General features: G+C 49.2%; 1 protein-coding gene across 3 annotated transcripts in view; it reads right to left on the bottom strand.

The window, feature by feature from the left end:
* Positions 1-15,805: 15,805 nt before the first annotated feature.
* The window catches only part of Rgs8 (regulator of G protein signaling 8), a 47,923-nt gene continuing 42,090 nt past the window's right edge, over positions 15,806-21,638 (bottom strand). For all 3 annotated transcript variants that reach the window (XM_045142454.1, XM_045142455.1, XM_045142453.1), the window contains one exon: positions 15,806-20,571. In XM_045142454.1, the coding sequence (XP_044998389.1) occupies positions 20,389-20,571 (183 nt within the window). In that variant the 3' untranslated portion in view covers positions 15,806-20,388. The remainder of the gene's footprint in view (positions 20,572-21,638) is intronic.

Below are 21,638 nucleotides of genomic sequence, written 5' to 3'. Positions count from 1 at the left end.
AAGTGCCTTAACTGCTAAGCCATCTCTCCAGCCCAGAGCCTTAACTCTTGAGGGGGGAATGTTGTAGGCAGGCAGACACTAGGCTTAGATGTGATTGAAAGAAGGAACCCATCTCCTGATTCCCTGCTAACATTAGAGAGGGGAGAGGTACTTCGGCCTGACCAAAGGACCAAAGTCCTGTGGTCCTGGGAACCTGTCAATCACTCACCTGGTCCAGAGACCACCCCTCACCCACAGACATTCTGAAAAGGGGAGGAATAGTTATCCCTTTAATAAGATACGTGTTTATACCCCCAAGAAGTCCCTCTGTCAGTGCAGTTCCTTGCAAACCCTCACTGGGAGGCCTGTCCACTTTTCTCACTTCTAACTCAGAGTGTAACTTTGATTTTTCCCTTTCTTTCCCTTCTTTGGATGCTGGCAGAATTCCTAACCATGCTTGCCTGACACCTTGGGGCTTTTCCACCTTTATATCCTCAGCGCCTAGTCCAGCAACTCTCTTTCTTTTGAGAATCCCTCCCATTCTCTTGGGAGATGTGTGTGTGTGTGTGTGTGTGTGTGTGTGTGTGTATTCCTTAATAAAGTCTACTTTTGCCCACCTCTCCTTGTCCACATTCTTGGGGTCCCCCCCTTGTGAGTAGGACACAAACTAGAGCATCTGAGCCTCTGAATCCAGTCCATTGGGGCCCAGGAAGCCCTTATCACTTTCAAAATCTTCGATTGGTCTTCAAAGAGTGCAGGCTCTGTTCCCAGGCCATCTCCGGACTTCCAACTAGATGCTTCGCCTTGGTCAATGCTCCACCTCAGTCCAGGTGTGGGACATGGGGAGATCTATGCCAACAGGCTGATATGGACCCAGGTAACAGTGAACCATGCCAGAGGAGATCTGGACCTGACAGCCAACTCAATGTCCTTCTGCCCTTTTAGGATACACATCATTTCGGAGCCCCTAAGATTCTGGAGCCCTTAGTCTCACATATATAGAAACAAAAATATATTGTTGTTTCATTGTATCTATGTAGTTCTTTTATTTTATTTATTTATTTGAGGGAGAGAGAGAATAGTGTTAGAGCCTTCAGTCACTGTAAATGAGCCACCTTGTGCATCTGGTTGACATGGGTTCTGGGGAATTGAGCCTGGGTCCTTTGGCTTCACAGCAAATGCCTTAACCGCTAAACCATCTTTTCATCCCTTTTAAAATTATTGTTTATTTGTTGTTATTTCATTGCATTTAACTCTCAAAACAAAGGTCTTTCTTTTTTAGCACATTTTCTCAAGATTCATCTACAGAGAAATCCAGTGTCACTATCCCTCCATTTTTATAGCTATTTCTGTTTTATTTTGTTTTTTCAAGGTAGGGTCTCACTCTAGCCCAGGCTGACCTGGAATTCACTATGTAGGCTTAGGGTGACCTCAACTCACAGTGATCCTCCTACCTCTGCCTCCGAAGTGCTGGGATTAAAGGCAGGCGCCGCAACGTCCAATTTATCTATTGTCCTTATTAGGGCCCTGGGTAAAGTGTTGTAGCACAAGAGATAGAAACTGGATAGGCAGTTTGGGGGTGACAGGAACCCAAAATGAATAGCTTCCTTCTTACTAAATGCGGGAATTGTCCTTGGACCTATGGGGGAAATCAAGGGCATTACACTTTACTGTTGGTCAGAAATATCCTTTCCTTATCTCTGCCCCCTTAGGGAGTCCTTCCACTCCCTCCGGAGAAAGCCCTTCCTGGATAATTAAGAGTTCTGGGAAGATTGCCCTTTTCCAGAAATTGTAACCCCAGACACCTGATGTCAAGACCAGACTGGCTAAACCAGCTGCTCATCTACGGGACTAAAAGCCTGAACTAAAGCGAGACTCTACCTCAAAAACCCACAAAATTTCCAAACCTGAGTCTCAAGGTGGGCTTCTCAAACCCCCTCTTGCCACCCTGGTCAAGACCCCTTTCCTTCTGTTAAGCTTTGGACTTCTCTATGTCTTCCTTCCTTCCTTTAAGCTCTCCTTCTCTTAAAGATCTCTCTCCTAAAGCTATAAGCTATAATAGCACTTGGTCCTAAAGCTATAAGCTATAATGAAATCTTTCTGAACCTTATCCTCGGGTCTGTGAAACTCATTCTTTGAATTCACAAGACAAGAATCCAGAGGTACCCCTAAATTATTGGTGTGTTGGCATGTATTGGTGCACTGGCAGAGGAACCCCAAAATTCCTGTATCAGTGTCTAGTCTTTTGTTACTACCAACAGTGTTCTGAGAATACCTTCATACATGTTTTGTGGTATACATGTATGTTTCTGAGTTTCACATATGTAAAAATGGAGTTTCTGGGCTGGAGAGATGGCTTAGCAGTTAAGCGCTTGCCTGTGAAGCCTAAGGACCCCGATTTGAGGCTCAATTCCCCAGGACCCACATTAGCCAGATGCACAAGAGGGCACATGCATCTGGAGTTCTTTGCAGTGGCTGGAGGCCCTGGCACGCCCATTCTCTCTCTCTCACTCACTCTCTCTCTCCATCTGTCTCTTTCTCTCTCTGTCACTCTCAAATAAATATTTTTTTAAAAAAATGAACAAAATGGAGTTTCTGCATCCATTTGCCAGATGAAGAAATGGAGGCTGGAAGAGGTTCATGAAACATTCAAAATTACATAGCACAGAAGTATTCAAATCAGGATTTGAATTTAGACCCAGGCATGGTGGCACAAACCTTTAATCCCCAGCAGAGGCAGGAGGATCACTGTGAGTTCAAGGCCAGTTTGTAACTACAGAGTGAGTTCTAGGTCAGCCTAGGCTAGAGTGACACCCTGCCTTGAAAGAAAAATTGAATTCAGAGTTGCTATGGAGAACAGAGATGAACAAAAGGAGGGGAAGCAGGGGAGATGGCTCAGTAATTAATGGCACTTGCTTGCAAAGCCTCCGCACCCATGTAAAGCCAGAACAAAAAGGGGGGCAAACACTTGGCATTCATTTGTAGTGGCAAGATACCCTGGTACACACACACATAGGCACACAAAGGCAAATAAATAAATTAAAATATTTTTAAAAAGAAAAAAGGCTGGAGACATGGCTTAGCAGTTAAGTAGCTTTGCTTCAAAGTTTAAGGACCCAGGTTAGATTCTCCAGGTCCCACACAAGCCAGATGCACAAGGTGGAGTTTATTTGCAGTGGCTGGAAGCCCTGGTGCACTGGTTCTCTCTCTCTCTTTCTTTCTTTCTGTCCTTTCTCTCTGTCTCAAATAAAAATAAAAAAGAGGGCTGGAGAGATGCTTAGTGGTTAAGCACTTGCCTGTGAAACCTAAGGACCCCGGTTCGAGGCTCATTTCCCCGGGTCCCACGTTAGCCAGATGCACAAGGGGGCGCACGCGTCTGGAGTTCGTTTGCAGAGGCTGGAAGCCCTGGCGCGCCCATTCTCTCTCTCTCCCTCTATCTGTCTTTCTCTCTGTGTCTGTCGCTCTCAAATAAATAAATAAATAATTTTTAAAAAAAAGAAAAAAGAAAGAAAAGAAAAAAGTAGGGGTCATGGGGTCTAGGGGGTAATCCCAGCCCAGGGGAAACCTTTATACTTCTCAGTCTTATCCTGAAATGAAAACCACTTGCTATTTTATTTTATTTGATTTTTTGAGATCAGGTCTCTTGTATCCCAGGCTGGCCTAGAGCTCACTCTGTAGCTAAAAATGAACTTGAACTTCTGATCCTCCTGTCTCTACCCCCAACTGCTGGGACTGTAGGTATGTGCCACCATGCCTGGTCTATTCCATGTGGGGTAGTAAGCCTAGGGCTTTGTGCATGCTAAGCAGACACTCTACCAACTGAGCCACATCCCCAGTGCCCTGAACACTTAATATTCTTGCTCTGTGTGCCTTGGCCTCTGCTGGGCCTGGAAGAAAGGAGGGTTGAGGGACCTTGTGTTTAGAGTCCTGTATTAACAGTGACAGGGCTGGAGAGATGGCTCAGTGATTAAAGGCACTTGCTTGTAAAACCTGAAGGCCTGGGTTCAATTTCCCAGTACCCACCCAAAGCCATGAAGTGGTGTGTGTGTGTGTGTGTGTGTGTGTGTGTGTGTGTGTGTGTGTGTGTGTCGGGAGTTTGTTTGCAGTAGCAGAAGGACCTGGCTTGCCCATATTCTCTTTATTTCTCTCTCAAATAAATACATAAACAAATAATTTTTTTTTAACAAAAAGAGTCATGTGGCCCTTTAATCCCCAGGGCTAAGTGCTTTGCTATAGAACTTGACTTCAGGGCACCCCCTCCTTTGCATCAAAAGAATTACTCCCACACTGCCCTGCTCCCCCTGGGTTCCTGCTTTGTGCATCTACCCCACCTACCCCACCCCCACCCATGCATAGGCTCACCAGGGTGAGGCCACCCACGGAGCCATTTAACCACCCCTGAGTGCAAGGCCATGCCCGAGGCACATGCAACAGGAAGGGAAAACAAGACCACAGCTGCACCGTGATGTCAGCGATGGGCAGATGGGCATTCAAATAAAAATTGGAATTACCAGGCAAATACGCCCTTGGCAGACCAGCTGTTACTGTCCTCCGGGTTGACTGGCTTCCTGGATCTAAGCATAGTCTTAGCAGGACCTGTACCACCCACCCTCCCAAAAGGACCTCCAACGAGCCGACAGGAACCTCACTCTTTCCCAAGGCTACCAGCTCACTAGCCTTGTCTTGAAGTGGAATTTGCTAGAGGTTGAAAGGGAACTTAGAGCAAAGACCACAGGTTGCAACCGGGTAAGTCACTTAGTGTTGAAGCCCTACAGGTAGAGGGGAAGGGTCTCATCTCTGCACAAGAAGGGTTGCCCAGGGTCGCCTGGCATCACCACGGGCACGCAGTGGGAATCCTGTACTCCCAGGGCCCTGGCAGCAGGACCGCCAGCCAGGAAGTATCAGAAGTGTGTCCTCTGAGACTCAAAAACAACAGCTCAAGATTTCAATGGGTGACTGAGCTCATTTGCAAAAGAGGTGATTCAACAAACCTGGGGTCATCTCTTCAAGAGGGAAAAGCTTAGGCAGAGCCAGTGACCAAAGCAAGTCTATGAGCTCTATGAGACACCATAGTCTGCAATCCCACCTGCCACTCACCTGGGGCATCAGTTTATCCTTCAGGGTTCCGCTTCCCTTTTCGATGATATGGGAATAACAGCACTTGCTGAAATGAAGGTGAAATGAGATGATGTTCATAAAACACACGCATGTGGTCAGTGCTGCAGAAATAGCAAGGCTCCATCCCTATGTTTCAGATTTTCAGAATATCAAGTTATCCCTGGATCAGGAAAAATGAGGCCCAGGGATGGCTAGCATGAGTAAGGCAAAGGAATTTTGTTTTGTTTGGTTTTTTGTTTTTTGAGGTAGGGTCTCACTGTAGCTCAGGCTGACCTGGAATTCGCTAGGTAGTTTCAGGGTGGCCTCAAACTCATGGAGATCCTCCTACCTCTGCCTCCCAAGTGCTGGGATTAAAGGCATGTGCCACCACACCAAGCTAAGCAAAAGAATTTAATGAAAAGAGAGAGCGCGCTGAAAAAGCCCGAAAGTGTCAGGGCAAGCATACTTAGGATTTCAGCTGGATCCAAAGGAGAGAGAAAGGGAAACAAAAGCTAGTGCTTTCAGAGTTAGCAGATCTAGTGGTGAAGACGTGTGAACCACTGCAACCAAGAAGGGGCTTAGCAGTTAAGGCGTTTGCCTGCAAAGCCAAAGGATCCCGGTTCAACTCTCCAGGACCACGTTAGCCAGATGCACAAGGGGGTGCACACATTTGGAGTTCGTTTGCAGTGGCTGGAGGCCCTGGCGTGTCCATTCTCTCCCTCTTTCTCTCTATCAAATAAATAAAATATATTAAGAAAAGGGGCTGGGGTTATAGTACATGACCTCATGGAGGGCATAACTATTCCTGCCACATTCCTTAGGCATGTCTTCAGGGTGAGGGTCTCTTGACCAGGTGAGTGATTGACAGTTCGGTGACCTTGAGAAGGAGTCAAGTAGCTTTGTTAGGAAATTTGAGGTGACTGGGCCCCAAAGGTAAAGGCAGGAAGGTCTACCTTCACAATCTCCACTTCGCTAGAGATCAGAGGATGATCTGACTTCTTTTTCTTTTAGTTTATTTACTTAATTTATTGGAGAGAGAGATAGCAGAAGATAGACAGAGCGAGAAAATGGGCATGCCAGAGCCTTCAGCCACTGCAAAGGAACCCCGGACGCATGTGCCACCTTATGCATCTGGCTTAGGTGGGTCCTGGGGAATTGAACTTGGGTCCTAGTAGAGGGGCAAGGGAAGTAAACTAGAGCCCCGGGGTCCCTCCGAAGTGACCAGGCATCACTGGGCCCTACATAACCGGCTACTCACTGGCCTCCGTAGCCCTGGGGCAGACACTGCCGAGAACAAGGGCAGAGACAGGTGTGAGCGAGACAGAAAGGCCAGCAGGATGGACAGCTGCCAGCACCCCAAGCGGCCGGCCGTTCGGGAGGGGGGGCGGGCCTGGGACTTAGGTGAGGCGAGGAGGGGGCCATGTGACAGGCGCTCTGGGCTCACCTCCAAAAGCTAATGGCCCATGCAGGAGGTGCCAGCTAGGCCGTGGTGTCTCTCCACTGTCCCTCAGCTGTTTATTTTAGGAGCCGGGCCCCCTGCTCCTACTCCAGAGAGGAATTAGCAAAGACTGGGGCGCAAGTGGCTCACAGCTGCTCCCCTACGAAATGAGCTTGTCTCGGTGGCTGCGCAGCCGGGCAGATGCTGCCCACCGGGGGGCGGATGCTTTCCTCCATCCGAGGCCAGGCTGTCTGCAGAGCTGCCTGAAAAGGCCCCTTGGCAGTGAGAGTGGGGAGGGCCCCCCGACTCTCCTTACCCACGCACACACTCTCTCTCCCCTTCTTCTTTCAGGTTGCTTTATCTCAGCCATGGAACTCCCACCCCCACCCCACAGTTGGAACTACAAGCCTCAATACCTCCAAACCCCCGCATGGTGTTGTCTTACCGCGAGCCAGCCCCCCTCCCCTGTTCTCTCACCCCGGGGCTAATGTGACCAGTGAGATGACGGGATTAACTGCCCCGAGGCATCGCCAGTGAAACATGACTATCCTCCCTACCTTGCAGGGGCAGTGTTCCATGATGCCACCATCTCCTCGGCTGCTGTTGGTGACATGTGATTGTGAGTCGTAAGCTCCCAGCAGCCATGCTTAAGATTCCGACCCCCGAGTCCTTGCCCTGCTCTGCCATTTCCGGGGAGATGCTGCTAAGTTACCCCTGGGGAGCTGCGGGGGTCACATCGCTCTTGCTTACTGGTTACAACTGACCTGACAAAGCCCTAACTGGAAGTCCCTAACAAGTTCATTGTTTAAAAAAATATATATAATGAGGGCTGAAGGGGTGGCTTAGTGGTGAAGGTGTTTGCCTGCAAAGCCAAAGGACCTAGGTTCGATTCCCCAGGACCCACGTTAGCCAGATGCACATGGGGGCGCATGCGTCTGGAGTTCCTTTGCAGAGGCCCTGGCGTGCCCATTCTCTCTCTCTCTCTCTCTCTCTCTCTGTCAAATAAATAAATAATAATAAATATGATGAAAAATAAAAGAGAGACTGATTGAGAGGGGGAGGGGATATGATGGAGAGTGGAGTTTCAAAGGGGAAAGTGGGGGGAGGGAGGGAATTACCATGGGATAATGTTTATAATCATGGAAGTTGTCAACTATAAAAATTAAAAATTAAACATTAAAATAATTAAAAATAGAATTATGTATACACACACACACACATATATATATATATATATATATATATATATATATATATATGAAAAATGAGCCAGGCATGGTGGCGCACACCTTTAATCCCTGCACTCGGGAGGCTGAGGTAGCAGGATTACTGTGAGTTCAAGGCCACCCTGAGACTGCATAGCCTGGGCCAGAGTGAGACCGTACCTCGAAAAACAAAACAAACAAACAAAAACAATCAAAGAAACTATATATATATATGGAGTTGTAGAAATGACTTGGTGGTTAATGCACTTACCTGTGAAGCTTAAGGACCCAGGTTCAACTCTCCAGGTCCCAGGTAAGCCAAACATATAAGGTGACATAAACCGGCAAGGTCACATATACACACAAGATGGTGCACATGTCTGGAGTTCGATCACAGTGGCTGGAGGCCCTGTCTCTCTCTCGCTCTTGCTCTCGCTCTCGTTCTCTCGCTCTCGCTCTCTCAATCTCTCACTTAAAAAAAAAAAAAAGGCCAGTCTATTGGGCTTGCCTCAAGAAAACAGATGTGATGAAAATCATTTCCTTTAACATCCCAGTAAAGCTACACACAGCTACTCTGGTGCCGAGGTAGCTCCATTTCCACTGATACTGGAGCAGTCTATGCGTTCTGCAATGTGAATATGTACACGCACATGTGAATATGCACACGCACATGTGAATATGTACACGCACATGTGAATATGTACACGCACTCACTTCAGAAGTGTAACCCTGGAGCTAGGAAGATGGCTCAGTGGGTAAACTGCTTGCCATGCCAACATGAGGACCTGAGCTCAGATTCCCTCTCACAGAGAAGCTGGGCATGATGGCATGCCCTATAATCTCAAATCTGAGGAGGCAGCATGATACCTGGGACTTGCTGGCTACCTAGTCTAGCCAGATTAGTTTTAGGTTCAGTGACAGAACCTGTCTCAAAAAAATATAAGGTGGGCTGGGCGTCGTGGTGCACACCTTTAATCCTAGCACTTGTGAGGCAGAGGTAGGAGGATTGCTGTGAGTTCAAGGGCACCCTGAGACGACATAGTGAACTCCAGGTCAGCCTGGGCTATTGTGAGACTCTACCTCAAAAAACCAACAAAAAAGGGCTGGAGAGATTGCGTAGTGGTTAAGCGCTTGCCTGTGAAGCCTAAGGACCCCGGTTCGAGGCTCGGTTCCCCAGGTCCCACGTTAGCCAGATGCACAAGGGGGCACACGCGTCTGGAGTTCATTTGCAGAGGCTGGAAGCCCTGGTGCGCCCATTCTCTCTCTCTCCCTCTACCTGTCTTTCTCTCTGTGTCTGTCGCTCTCAAATAAATAAATTTAAAAAATATATATTTAAAAAAAAAAACCAACAAAAAAGCCGGGTGTGGTGGCGCACGCCTTTAATCCCAGCACTCGGGAAGCAGAGGTAGGAGGATCACCGTGAGTTCGAGGCCACCCTGAGATGACAGAGTTAATTCCAGGTCAGCCTGGACCAGAGTGAGACCCTACCTTGAAAAACCAAAAACAAACAAACAAACAAAAAAACCAACAAAAAAAAATAATATATATAACGTGGGGCTGGAGAAATGGCTCAGTGGTTAAGGCACCTGCCTGGAAAACCTAACAACCTGAGTTCAATTTCCCAGTACCCATGTAAAGCCAGATACACAAAGTGTCACATGTTCATTTGCAGTGGATACATGTCCTGGTATATCCATGTTCTTTCTTTCTGTGTGTCTGTCTCTCTCTCCTCTCTGCCTCTTTCTCTTGTTCAATGAAGCTGGGCATGGTGGTGCATACCTTTAATCCCAGCACTTGGGAAGCAGAGGATCACTGAGTTTGAGGCCAGCCTGAGACTACATCATGAATATAGGTCAGTCTGGGCTAGAGTGAGACCCTACCTCAAAAAACCAAAAAATAAAAATAAAAAGTAAGGTGGGAGGTGGCTATGTGGTTAAAGCACTTGTTTGCAAAGCCTCCTAGCTGGGGTTCAATTTCCCGGCACTCACATAAAGCCAGATGTACAAAGTTGAGCATGCATCTGGAGTTCATCTGTAATGGCGAAAGGCTCTGATGTTCCCATTCTCTGTCTCTCTCTGCTTGCAAATAAATAAAAACTAGTAACCAGGTGGAAGACATTCAACATCAACCTCTGACCTCCACATGCACACATGTGCACGCACACACACACACACACACACACACACACACACACACACAGTGTGACTCTGCTCCTGCCTGGCTGTTGGATCAGAGCACACTGTAAGTGCCTGGTCAGCTGATTGGGCTCAAGGATGCTATTTTCTTAACTCCGTCAACCCAAACATCCAGTTAATCTGTTTGCATTTTGGGCTCAGCATGGAAGGACTGCCTGACAAGTGAGTGGTCCCTCGTATAGTGTAGCTGGTAACACACCTAAGGAATAGCACGTGACAGCCCTGATTCTTGGTTTGCACTGACAGAGGTCCTGTTTGTCTGCAGGTCCAGCTTACATTCACCTACCTCAGTTGACTTCTATCGCCAACTGCCCCAGGACAGGCTCTGATCCCAGGAAAGGTCAAGAGACCAAGTATGGTGACATCTGCACACCCTTTGGGACCTCTGACGCTTACAGGTACAATTTATTTTTGCCAGCAGAGAGAGACAGAAGAGAGAAATGAGGGGGGAGATAATGGGTGCACCAGGGCTGTTGCAAACGAACCCCAGATGCATGTACCTCTTTTTGCATCTAGCTTTATGTAGGTACCTGGGATTCGAACCCAGGTCATCAGGCTCTGCAGGCAAGTGACTTAACCACTAAACAAACTCTCCAGCTCCCAGTTACATTTTCTTTTGTTTGTTTTTTTGAGGTAGGGTCTCACTCTAGCCCAGGCTGACCTGGAATTCACTATGGAGTCTCAGGGTGGCCTCTAACTCACGGTGATCCTCCTAGCTCTGCCTCCTGAGTGCTGGGATTAAATGCGTGCGCCACCACACCTGGCTCCAGCTGCACTTTTTTAAGCACCTCCTTAGTACCAGATCCAGCCCTGATACTTTCAAACAAAGAGTGTCTAGTCCTTAAAGCCAGTCCACCTGGAAATGGATTACCACCCCCTTTTGCCAAGAAGAAAAGTGGGGCTGGAGAGATGGCTTAGCAGTTAAGCACTTGCCTGTGAAGCCTAAGGACCCCGGTTCGAGGCTCGGTTCCCCAGGTCCCACGTTAGCCAGATGCACAAGGGGGCGCATGCGTCAGAAGTTCATTTGCAGAGGCTGGAAGCCCTGGCGCGCCCATTCTCTCTCTCTCCCTCTATCTGTCTTTCTCTGTGTCTGTCGCTCTCAAATAAATAAATAAAAAATTTAAAAAAAAAAAAAAGAAAAGTGAGAGCAGGAGAGGCTAAGTGCCAGCCAGGGCTCCAAACAGTGTCAGCATTCCGTCTCGAGCCTGCCTGGATCCAATTCCCCTTTGCTCTCCCACCCTCTGCAGCTAGAGAGAGCCCAGAACCTGTGAGTGCTTGCAAGGTGAAGCTTAATACCTGAAGGAACCTGACTAGGTCTCCCTGCTTGAGTAGGGGAGCACCGAAGCCTGTACCCTCAGGGATCTGCCTTCCCACAGCACATGAGTGAGATGGAGCCACACTTGTCCCCAGGTTGTGGGCAGAGCTGTGATTCAGCCTCCCCAGGAAGATTTATGTGCCCAAGGATGTTGCCCTCCTGTGCCGTGGGAGACAGCGACAGACTGATCGTGCTAATGGACACAGTACAAAGGACAGGACAGACAAATCAAAGTCAGTGACTGTGTCTACACTCACTGCCAGGGAAAACCTTGGCACATAATCTACTGATCCAACTTTAAGCAAGCTTTGCAGCATGTCTTTCAACCACAGTCATTTTTCACCAACTTCCAGGAGGCTAGAGTTCTAAGGGAGCAAACAACAGAAAGGTGGCCCTGTCTCTGCTTTTGCTCTTGCCCTTAGCTGGTTTACACTGCTATAAACTCACCCCTAAGCTGGCGTATACTGGTATACACTCATCCCTCCTATCCCATGAGCTCCAGCCCCCTCAACTCTCCCACTAGCCTCTAAACACCTGCATCTCTTCCACCTCATCCCACAGCACCGTGGATGTTAGGGGGCCAGCCCTGTGGTTCTAGTGACAGGGTATTCTGAAGCCCAGTTCTGCCAGCCGTGCCCTGTGTGACTTTGGGGGTATCATGTGACTTCTCTGTGCTTCCATTTGCTCTTATCATTGAGGATCATAACAGTACCACCTGTGGTGGGCTGAATCGCTTTTTTCCTAAAATCGCTATGTTGTAGCCTAAAACCTGGTACCTCAGGTTTTAAGGACAGGACTCTTAAAAGAGATGGTGAAGTCAAAGTGAGGCAAAGCTTTAATCCCATAGGACTCGTGTCCTTGTAAGAGGAGGAAGAGACTCCAGGAGAAAGACCAGGTGAGGGGACAACTAGCAGGTGACCATCTGCAAGCCTAGAGGCCTCCGAAGAAACCAGCCCCACCAGCATGGTGATCTGGAACTCGCAGCTCCAGAGCTGTGAGCCAATAAAGTTCTGTGGTCTTGGCCATCCAGCCTGTGGTATTTTGCTTTGACAACCCCAGAAAACTAAAGCACCACCTCACAGAATTGTTGTCAGGATGTAGCTAGATAAAGAATCTGAATTACTCAGCTAACTTCCTGGCTCCCAAATATTTCCACTTAGTCTTCTTGGCTGTGAGTGTGCGGCCACCTGCTTTTTGTATCACTTATTTGGTGTCCATGCTTGTAAAATAGAAGGTCTTCTAATTTTTATTTTTATTTTTATTTATTTGTAAGGAGAGAGAGAATGGGCCCAGCAGGGCCTCCTGCCACTGCAAATGAACTCCAAGCACATGTGGCCACTTTGTACATCTGGCTTTATGTGGGTTCTTGGGGAGTCAAACTGGGGCTGTTAGGCTTTGCAAGCAAGCGCCTCTAACTGCTGATCCATCTCTCCAGCCCCAAAGTGGAAAGTGTCTATAAGTAAGTTCATCGAGGGCGCGGGTTTTAGTTTTCTTGCCTCCATCCCCAAACTATGCTAGAGTCTAATCTGCGAGAGGTGCTTCTCCAACCCTTGTGGATGCAATAGTCTGAGTATTTTGGGAGTAGAGCAGTGTAAAAAGGGAAGGCACGGCCTCTGTTCTCTCGGGAGTTACAGTGTAGCAGGGAAGGGATGAGACGTTGGCTTTGTAGTTTCACTGGCTTTCCATAGTTTCCTCTTACACTCACCTAAGAAGCAAGTGAGCTATGAATGGGGGGAAAGGGGTCAGGCTGCCTTGAGGTCCTCAGTGATTCCAATTTGAGAGACGACTCTGTGGCCGAACACAGTGTATGCACCGTGTGCCACACTTTTCTCATGCTTCGTAGTGACCCCCCACACACACACCATCTCTACTTCTACCCTTAGCCCTAGCTGGCTTCTACTGGTCTATACTCATCCTTCCTATCTTGTGAGCAGCTTATCCCAGCACCCTGAATTCTCCCACTGGTTCCTATGTACCTATATAACCACATCCACCCCATCCCACGGCACTGAACCTGTTATTATTGTAGTTTTACAGAAGAGGACATGGAGCCACAGGGAAGTGACTTTCACAGACTCACACACTTGTGAGACTTAAAGCTGGGATCCCAACCCGGATAGGCTTGGTACCAAAGACCAAAGTGCCAGGATGACGTAACCCTAGCCAGAGGCAATCTCTCAGGCTGTGGCTTGTCTATTCCCTTGGCTGGGCATCTAGACACTGTGAGCTGGGGTATAGGGTGTTGGGGGAAGAGAGTGAGCTTAGATTCCCCTCTATGCTATAGAGTAAATCCATTATGGACAAATGGAACCTTCATGAATGGAGCTCGTGCCTTTCATAAGAGGACAGAAAGCTAGCTTGCTCTCCTTCTACCATGAGGTACAGTGAGACGGGAGCAGGCTGCAACCCAGAAGTGACCCTAGAACTTGGCCATATGAAGTAGTAGGTCTGCTGTTAAGAAACAACTCAGGGGCTGGAGAGATGGCTTAGCGGTTAAGCGCTTGCCTGTGAAGCCTAAGGACCCCTGTTCAAGGCTTGATTCCCCAGGTCCCACCTTAGCCAGATGCACAAGGGGACACATGTCTAGAGTTCATTTGCAGTGGCTGGAGGCCCTGGCGCGCCCATTCTCTCTCCCTCTCTTTCTCTTTCTCTCTCTCTCTCTGCCTCTTTCTCTGTCTGTCACTCTTAGATAAATAAATAAGAAACAGCTTGGTCTTTATGACAGCAGCTTTGTGGATGAAGTCAGGCCCAGCTAGGAAAGGTTCCCCCAGTGACCTCAGTGGCCTCTTTTGCCTCTGGCAATGGCTTTCACTTAGTTGATGCAGGACTCGTTTTCCCCACATGTACTGTGTATTAGCATAGGCTTCAGTACCTTACATATGCAAGAGCTCCCCACTCCCCCATGAATTCATGAGAGAGCGCTCAGATACAGAAGCCAGTCCCAGACCAAGCAATCTGTCCTGGAGGAAGTGGGGTACCAGTGAGAGGGCACTGAGAATTCACCCCGCAGAGGAAAAGACCAAAAAGGAGAATCTGTGAAGGTTTGGGGAGAGAGCTGTGAGCTACAAACCCACCCTCGGAAGGAGAAAGGAAAAGGAAGAGAGGGGTGCCTGTCTTTCACTTCACTCCCAAAGATACCAGGCTCCATGGTCTGCTGGAGACCTAGCAGGTGAGTGTTTGATTTCCACCTGAAAACTGGCATGAGCAACGGGCTGTTGGGAACCCATACTGCCAACCAAAGGGGCTCACATGCTGCTGCCTTACAATTCCAGGGCAAGTGAAGCCCAAGTGCTCCTGGTGGGCCAGCTGTGGGTCTGTGAGAGAAGACCAGCCCAGGTCCTCCGGGGACCTGGCAAGAGGATAGATCAAGGAGCAACCAAACTTCAACTACAGGTTGCTGGCCTCAGTCCAGGAAGGAGCAGACACAAGGGGGGGGGGGGGGTCCTGAGAGACAAGTTTCCCAGTGAACTAGAAAGGTCCCATCAGAGTCCTCCCAGACCCAGAACCCATGGCCTATCTCAGACGGCATCCAGATACCTCCAGGTGTGACCTTTACCCCTTCTCTTGCCCCCCTCTACTCTCTTTTGGAGGTGAGAGGCCAAATCCTCGGGCTTGAGACCTGGGTTCGATTCCCCAGTACCCACATAAGTCAGACGTACAGTGGTACGTGGGTCTGGAGCTCATTTACACTGGTAAGAGGCTGTGTTGCACCCATATTCTTTCTCCCTCCTGCCCTGTCTCTCACTCACACACATAAATAAATAAAATTTTTAAAAAAGATTTTAAACTTAACTTGAAGGATTCACCTTGGACAAAAAGTCAGCTATTCATTAAAGACAACCCTTCTCTGATGCATTATTAAAACCTTATGTATCTTGAGCAGGGCATGGTGGCACACACCTTTAATCCCAGGACTCAGGAGGCAGAGGTAGGAGAACTGTCATGAGTTTGAGGCCACCTGAGACTACATAGTGAATTCCAAGTCAGCCTGGGCTAGAGTGAGACCCTACCTCAAAAAAAAAATCAAAGGGAAAAAGAAACTTATGTACCCCCCAATTTCCACCCCGTCTGAAGACTGAACTTTTGCCAGCAGATTCAGCCCCTTATTCTCCTTCTTCCTCTGCATAGGACCGGAGCACCAGAGACAAAGAGCTGATGACTAACGCACACCTTTCAGGGACCCACGCCGATTGCATGAAGCAAGCTATAGCCATAAGCAAGATCACCAACCCACTGCGTTTTCAGTTTGCTGCAGGTGAACAAATAACGCAGACCAATGCCAGCCTTTTCTCTCCCTGCGTTCTCAAGCAGCAGGTGGTACAAATAAAAATACCACCTGGCATTTGTATAGCCCTTTACAGCTTCAAAGCCACTCTCATCACCCAAAGCCATTCTCCACCCCCACGCTCATCTCCAGACCAATCTCCGCCCACGCCCTTGCTTCTCCTGGTGGCCAGCCCCGTGCCAGCCTCCGCGGGGTGAGGCCGCATGGTGCCCCTGGAGAGGCCACGTGTCCCGGGAAGAGTTTCCTCATAAAGAGTCAGCCGGCCAGAAATGTGGGCAGAGAGCGAAGGGCAGCTTGTTCAGGTTCTGTTTATTATGTTCTCACAGCCTGTGGATAGTAAAGGTGAATGACATTATTCCGCTCTACATGGTAATGAGACACCTCAATGAGGACTCCATCAGCCAGGCGGCGAGCGCGGTGGGTGAGCCGCTGCAAGACTGTGGTGCTGGCGAGGGACTCAGGTAAGGGGACCGCGGATGGCACACGGACCCCAGCCCCCTTTGCCTGCACCTGGCGCAGGGGAGGGAGCGGAGGATGGGGAGAGAGTAAGAATCGAGAAAGGAACAGTTGATTGAGAGGGCACGGACCCCCAAACCTGGGAAGGCCTGTGGCCCCCCCATCCCCAAGTCCCCCATCGTGGCCCACAGCATCTTGTGGAGTCCTGAGAAGTCACTGGAACAGAAAGCCATCTCTGCCCTTGGCTTCGCCCTCCTCAGTTTCACGCCAAGTGACATGGTAGCACAGGCTCTTGGTGCCAGGAGAGACAGTGCCACCTCTCTTGTGTTAGCCTGGAGAGATGCAGACGTAAAGAGAGGTGATGCTTGGAAGATGGAAGGCGAGGACGGAAAACCACAGTTCCTCTGCGTGGCACAAAGGTGGGCACGGACAAGGTCAGCCGAGTTCTGGTGGTCTCTCCTACCAGACTCCTTCCCCCTCAGGCTTCCCCATGCCCACCTTTCCCAGCTCTCACCACCGTAGACCCACACCTTCCCCTCACAGCAGAGAGGGCCTCCCCAATGTCCAGGGCCTGGGGCACCGGGACACAGCGCCCTGCCCGGAACAAACAACCTGGGCAGAACTGTTCACCTTTTCACAGCTTTGGTTTATCAGAGCAGCAAATTCTGGGGGGGTGGGGGGAGGGAGCACCAGAAGGTAAAGCCAGGGACAGCTTCTCCGCTGCCCGTCCAACGTGAGATCAAAGCAACAGGAAGGGCTTGACACAGGGACCAAACACTCCTGGTCTTGGAACAGCCTCCCAGATTTGATCCTTCCCCCTGAGCGGAACACCCTCCTCTGAGAAATTCAGAAGTTATGTTACTACCATTAGAACTGCCAAGACACTCCACCCACTACCTGAATCCCAACTACCTCAATGCATGGCCTTGGCCACAGAGGCCCAGCTTGGCACGAAATGGCCAAACCTAAGAGGGTATGAACACAAACAGGGACCCAGCCCATGAGACAAGCCTGGAGAAAAATGCCATGAAGGTGGCTGGCCAAGCCTGGCAGTGCATCTCTGAATCCAGTACTCCCTCACGCTCCCCACCCTCAGCACCCCTGCTGACCAAACCAGTGCATGTAGCTTGGGCTCAAACACTGCTCTCAAAGGAGAAGTCAGACCCAGAGGGTTCAAGGAGCTACCCAGAGAGTCCAGCTCCACAGTGAGCAGCTGTCCCAGTATTGTGCTTTTTGCGTCTTCCCCTCAACAATGGCCCTCCTCACTCCCTAGGCCAGCACTTCCTGACCTCGCCGAACAAACTGCCGCCACCTTGGTCCCTGCAAAGCACTCGGTTAGCTGTTCTGGGGCGGGGCCTGGACAACCAGGTCTTTGACGCTCCCCAAATAACCTTAAGGAGCAGCCAAGGTTGAGAGCCATTGTCTTAGGTCATCTTTGTTCAACATCCACAGCCATTACACATCCAGTAGTTTCTGGGGGGGGGGAAATAACACAGCTTTCTGGGTTCCTCCCTAGGTCTATTGGCTCAGCATCTCTGGGTGTACAACCTGGGAATTAGCATGTATAATGGGCTTTCAAGGTGATCCCTGTGTGCGCTCAAGTTGAATAAGAAATGCCTCCTTGGAGGATAGCTCCCTACTCACTGCAGAGGCGCCTGGGGCTGTCCGAAGTTGCCAGTGACTATTTTACTTAGTCTACCAAGAACCACAGCAAATCAACCCCCAAAAAGGTGAGCACTCTAGTGGGACCAAAAAGTGACTCAGAGATAGAGAGCCACCCTGCTGGCCTGCTGCCGGGACTTGCCTTATAGCCTGGATGACCGGAGCAAAGGAAGACGTTAAATGGAAGTGGCATCTGCGATGCAGACCTGGCGAAGTGGAAGACATTTGTGGAGGAGGAAGTGGGGAGGGGTGGGCCTGGGAGACATGAAAGGTCAGGGATGAGGTATGCTTGGATATTGCTTCTGGATGTTGTAAACATTTCTTTGTTTCATCACAGACCAAAATCTGGGTTGGCATGACCAACGTGCCTAAAAGCAGGCGTCAGAGCAGGGAGCTCTGTGCCTTGTGTAGGAAGCAGGGCTACATGCTATACAGGGTGTGAGGAAGGCTCCCCACAGGAAGGTCAGAGCTGCGGGGACTATCCAAGACTCACTTTACACACACATACACACACACACACACACCCATACAGACTCAGAGATGCCTCACGGAGTACCATCAACAGAACTGCCTCTTCCTCTGTACATACAAACTTACGTGACCTGGTCTAGCTATAAAATTCAAGATAGTCAAGCTTCGTCCTTGACACCTCCCATGGAGGAGGGAGTCGCTAGGGTGCCATGACACCACCATCTGCAGCCTTCAGTCCACCTGCAGACCTCAAATGAGGTCACCACACAATATTCTCAGGCAGCCTTCTTTCTCTCCCTGGGATAGCAGAAGTGGTGCTAAGGCCCGGGGTAGGACACTCCCTAACTGGTGTTCCAATTTACATGCACCCCATATTCAACAGTAGAGTTGGCAGCAGATGCACATTTCATATGTAAACAATGTTTAAAATACCCTGTTAGAGAGAATTTAATCCTTGCATTAATCTGGCAGCTTTAGCTAAGAATATTTTGATGCCATGGTGGGGGAATCTAACTAGGAACACCATTTGAGGCTTCCGCGTTCTTAAATGTGAACTTGCACAGGTCTTTCCAGTGTAAGGCCTAAGAAGCAGGTGTGTGTGTCTCTCTCCTTGAGATTCATTCCCATACACCAACACCCACTCACAGATGACTGACAATGTGCCACAGAGGACAGTGGGCACACACACACTCTGGGACTTAAGAGCCTTGTCTTCCGGTAGCGAAGGAAGGAGCTGATTCTCCAAGTTACCGGACAGGAGTGCAAAGCCTGGAACACCCGGATAATCTACAAGGCCAGAACCCCACAAGAGGAGAGTACGGCAGGGCAGCCTGACCATAGGATGCTCGAGCCATCAAGCCAAGTCTGCAGCTCTTCAGCTTAATTCTGTTGGGATCTGAATTAGCCCAGGAGTGGTGCCACCACGTTCCCTGCGAGGCCATCAGCTTCCAGGCTCTTCTCCCACGTTCCCACCTCTCCATTGTCATTGCCCTATGGCAATCAGCTTTTTTCCCCCGGTAGCAGCTGTAGTTTCCATTGCTGTCCATGCATCCTCCAAGCCAGAGTAGCGTGACACGTTCCTGAGAGCAGCCCCAGGGTCCCATGCAAGCATTTTAGGAAGGTTTCCACAGGCTCATGTTCACAGTAATCTTCCCAGTTCGTGTTCAATGGTCAGAGACCAAGAAGGCAGCTGTTTCTCAACAGCCAAGAACGGGGCCTTTCTAAGAAAGCAGGCTTCCATGAAGCAAGCTCAAAAGTTTCCGCCTGTGTTCCCGTTCTCCCCCATCATGGCTGCATGGCCCGCATGGAAGGGGAGGTGGAGAGACAGGGAAAGTTAATCAGGCACTCGTGCTACGGGAATTTGCCTTCCTTTGCCAAGCTGTCTTTCCTCCTACGAAATCGGTGGTGCATGATGTCACAGGGAGGCAAGGACGGAGAGAACATTTAGGCAACAGATGGGTTAAATGGAGTCCCATTGCACACACATCTTCTGGCGCTACATTCCTTGGTCATTCAACTTCTGGAAAAGTTCTTGGTAGAGTCGAGGAAGATTGCAAGCTGTATCTTTCATAATGACAACTCCACTCAGAAGTCATGAAAGAAATCTCCCAAGACCCTTTCTGGAATTGTAAGCATTAAGGAAATTCTATTGATTTTTCTAGGATGTGAGATGGGTAGTGACTGCAGACTCTCACACTGGTCCAGTGGAAATGGAAGACACAGCCAAGTCCAGGGAGTCGCCCTCTCACAGAGGTTACCTATCCATGGGACGAGAAACCTGGGATTCCAGAGACACTTCTCTCCTGAGCCATGAAGTCCCAGTACCCAGGGCTAGCCACGGCACTGTGACTGTGAATCACTCATGCGTGAGAACCGGGGTCTTCCAGCTACTCCCCCGGCAGGTAAAGGACAAGATGAGAGTCAGGAATCCTCACTGAGGAAGCCGCTGAGGGGGTTGGAAACGGCATTGCATTATTTACAGATTAGCCAGTACAGACAGTCTGCCTTCTTAGTGAAGATGACCCAAGGCATTTTGGGGGGCCAATAGGTAGCCCTCTCCAAGAAGGGTGACAGCAGCAGAGCTACCACTAACTGAAACACAAACAAGGATAAATGGAAGAGTCCAAGCTCTGGCAGCTAGGTCATACTTTGGAACAGCCCTTCATGCCCTCCTCACCCCCCCAAACCCCACCACAGTGAACACCTACGACATTTCACATTAGAATATGGACTTGGCAGCAAGGGGAGGGGGAAGCCAGTGGTTTCCGAGAGTCCCCGTCCGAGCTCTAACTGAGCCTCCTCTGGCTCTGGGACAGCAAATCTAAGTACATTTTGGACCTTAGGAACCTGGGGTAAGAGTCTTTCTCCATGAGGCTGTGTACTTTGCCCTGAGCTTGGTCAAAGCAAGTCAGGGACGGCTCCTCCATGTTCTTCCTTGTGGCTTCTCGGGTCTGGAAGTCGATGTTTACCTGAAGACACAAAACAGAGCAAGATCACAGACATCACAGGCCAGGGCACCCGCACCTGGCCCACACCATTAACAACATCTTGCATGAGTGTAGCCTATGCTCTTCAAATTGCTTTCATGGAGCTCATCTCTGGGGATTCTGGAAAGAATGCTGTGAGGTATGAAGACCAGAAAGATAGTCTTAGTTTCACTTTGTAACTAGGACTGTTGAAGAAAAGAGACTATAAAGTTTGTCCTAAAATAGTGCAGAAAGCCAGTAACATGGCCAAAAAAAAATCAATGGACTCCTAATTCAATGATCTTCTCATCACAGCAGGCAAAGGTTAGACTCAAGTCATACGTTGGCACAAGTTCCCCTAAGCTTCCCCTCTTATACTCTCTTAACTACAAAGGCACAGGGGCCCCACACAGACAGAGAATCTGGTAAGCATGTACGTTTCTTTCTTTTTTTCTTTCCCCTTGCTTTTGATCTTTCTCTTGCGGTCTTTCAAGGTCGGGCCTCGCTCTAGCCCAGGCTGACCCGGAATTCACTATGTAGTCTCAGGGTGGCCTCGAACTCACAAGGATCCTTCTACCTCTGCCTCCGAGTGCTGGGATCGAAGGTGTGCGCCACCATGTGGAAGGCCCGGCAATATGTACGTTTCTATTCCCATGTCATCATTAGGGGCTTACAGCTTTCTATCTACATGATAACGACCTCATATTGCCCAAGTCATAGTGCACCTCAACTCACAGAAAATACTGTTCTTCAATTAAACCCTCCCAAGTGAAATGCTGGATTGAAACACTGAACAGAAATACATGATTAATCAAACAAAAATGACTATAAATGGTCATTAATGAGCGGTGGCAAAGGCTGAGCAGGTGATTCATCTCTAATAGAACAGTCTGAGAAGCAAGTGACATTATTCCCTTTTACGGGGGGTGGGGGGGGCGAATGAGACTCAAGTTAAATAACTTGACCAAAGATAACACAGCTGGTTAGGGACAAAGTAGATATTTGTTCCATAAATCTAGGAGGCCTTTTAATAGAAAAATAAATGTGTACTCAGTGGCATCAACTCTTGC

Source organism: Jaculus jaculus, chromosome 1, assembly GCF_020740685.1.
Source record: "Jaculus jaculus isolate mJacJac1 chromosome 1, mJacJac1.mat.Y.cur, whole genome shotgun sequence".
In the NCBI taxonomy this organism is placed as follows: Eukaryota; Metazoa; Chordata; class Mammalia; order Rodentia; family Dipodidae; genus Jaculus; species Jaculus jaculus.
Note: the sequence above shows the minus strand (reverse complement) of the source record. Positions and strands in the feature narration are given on the sequence as shown.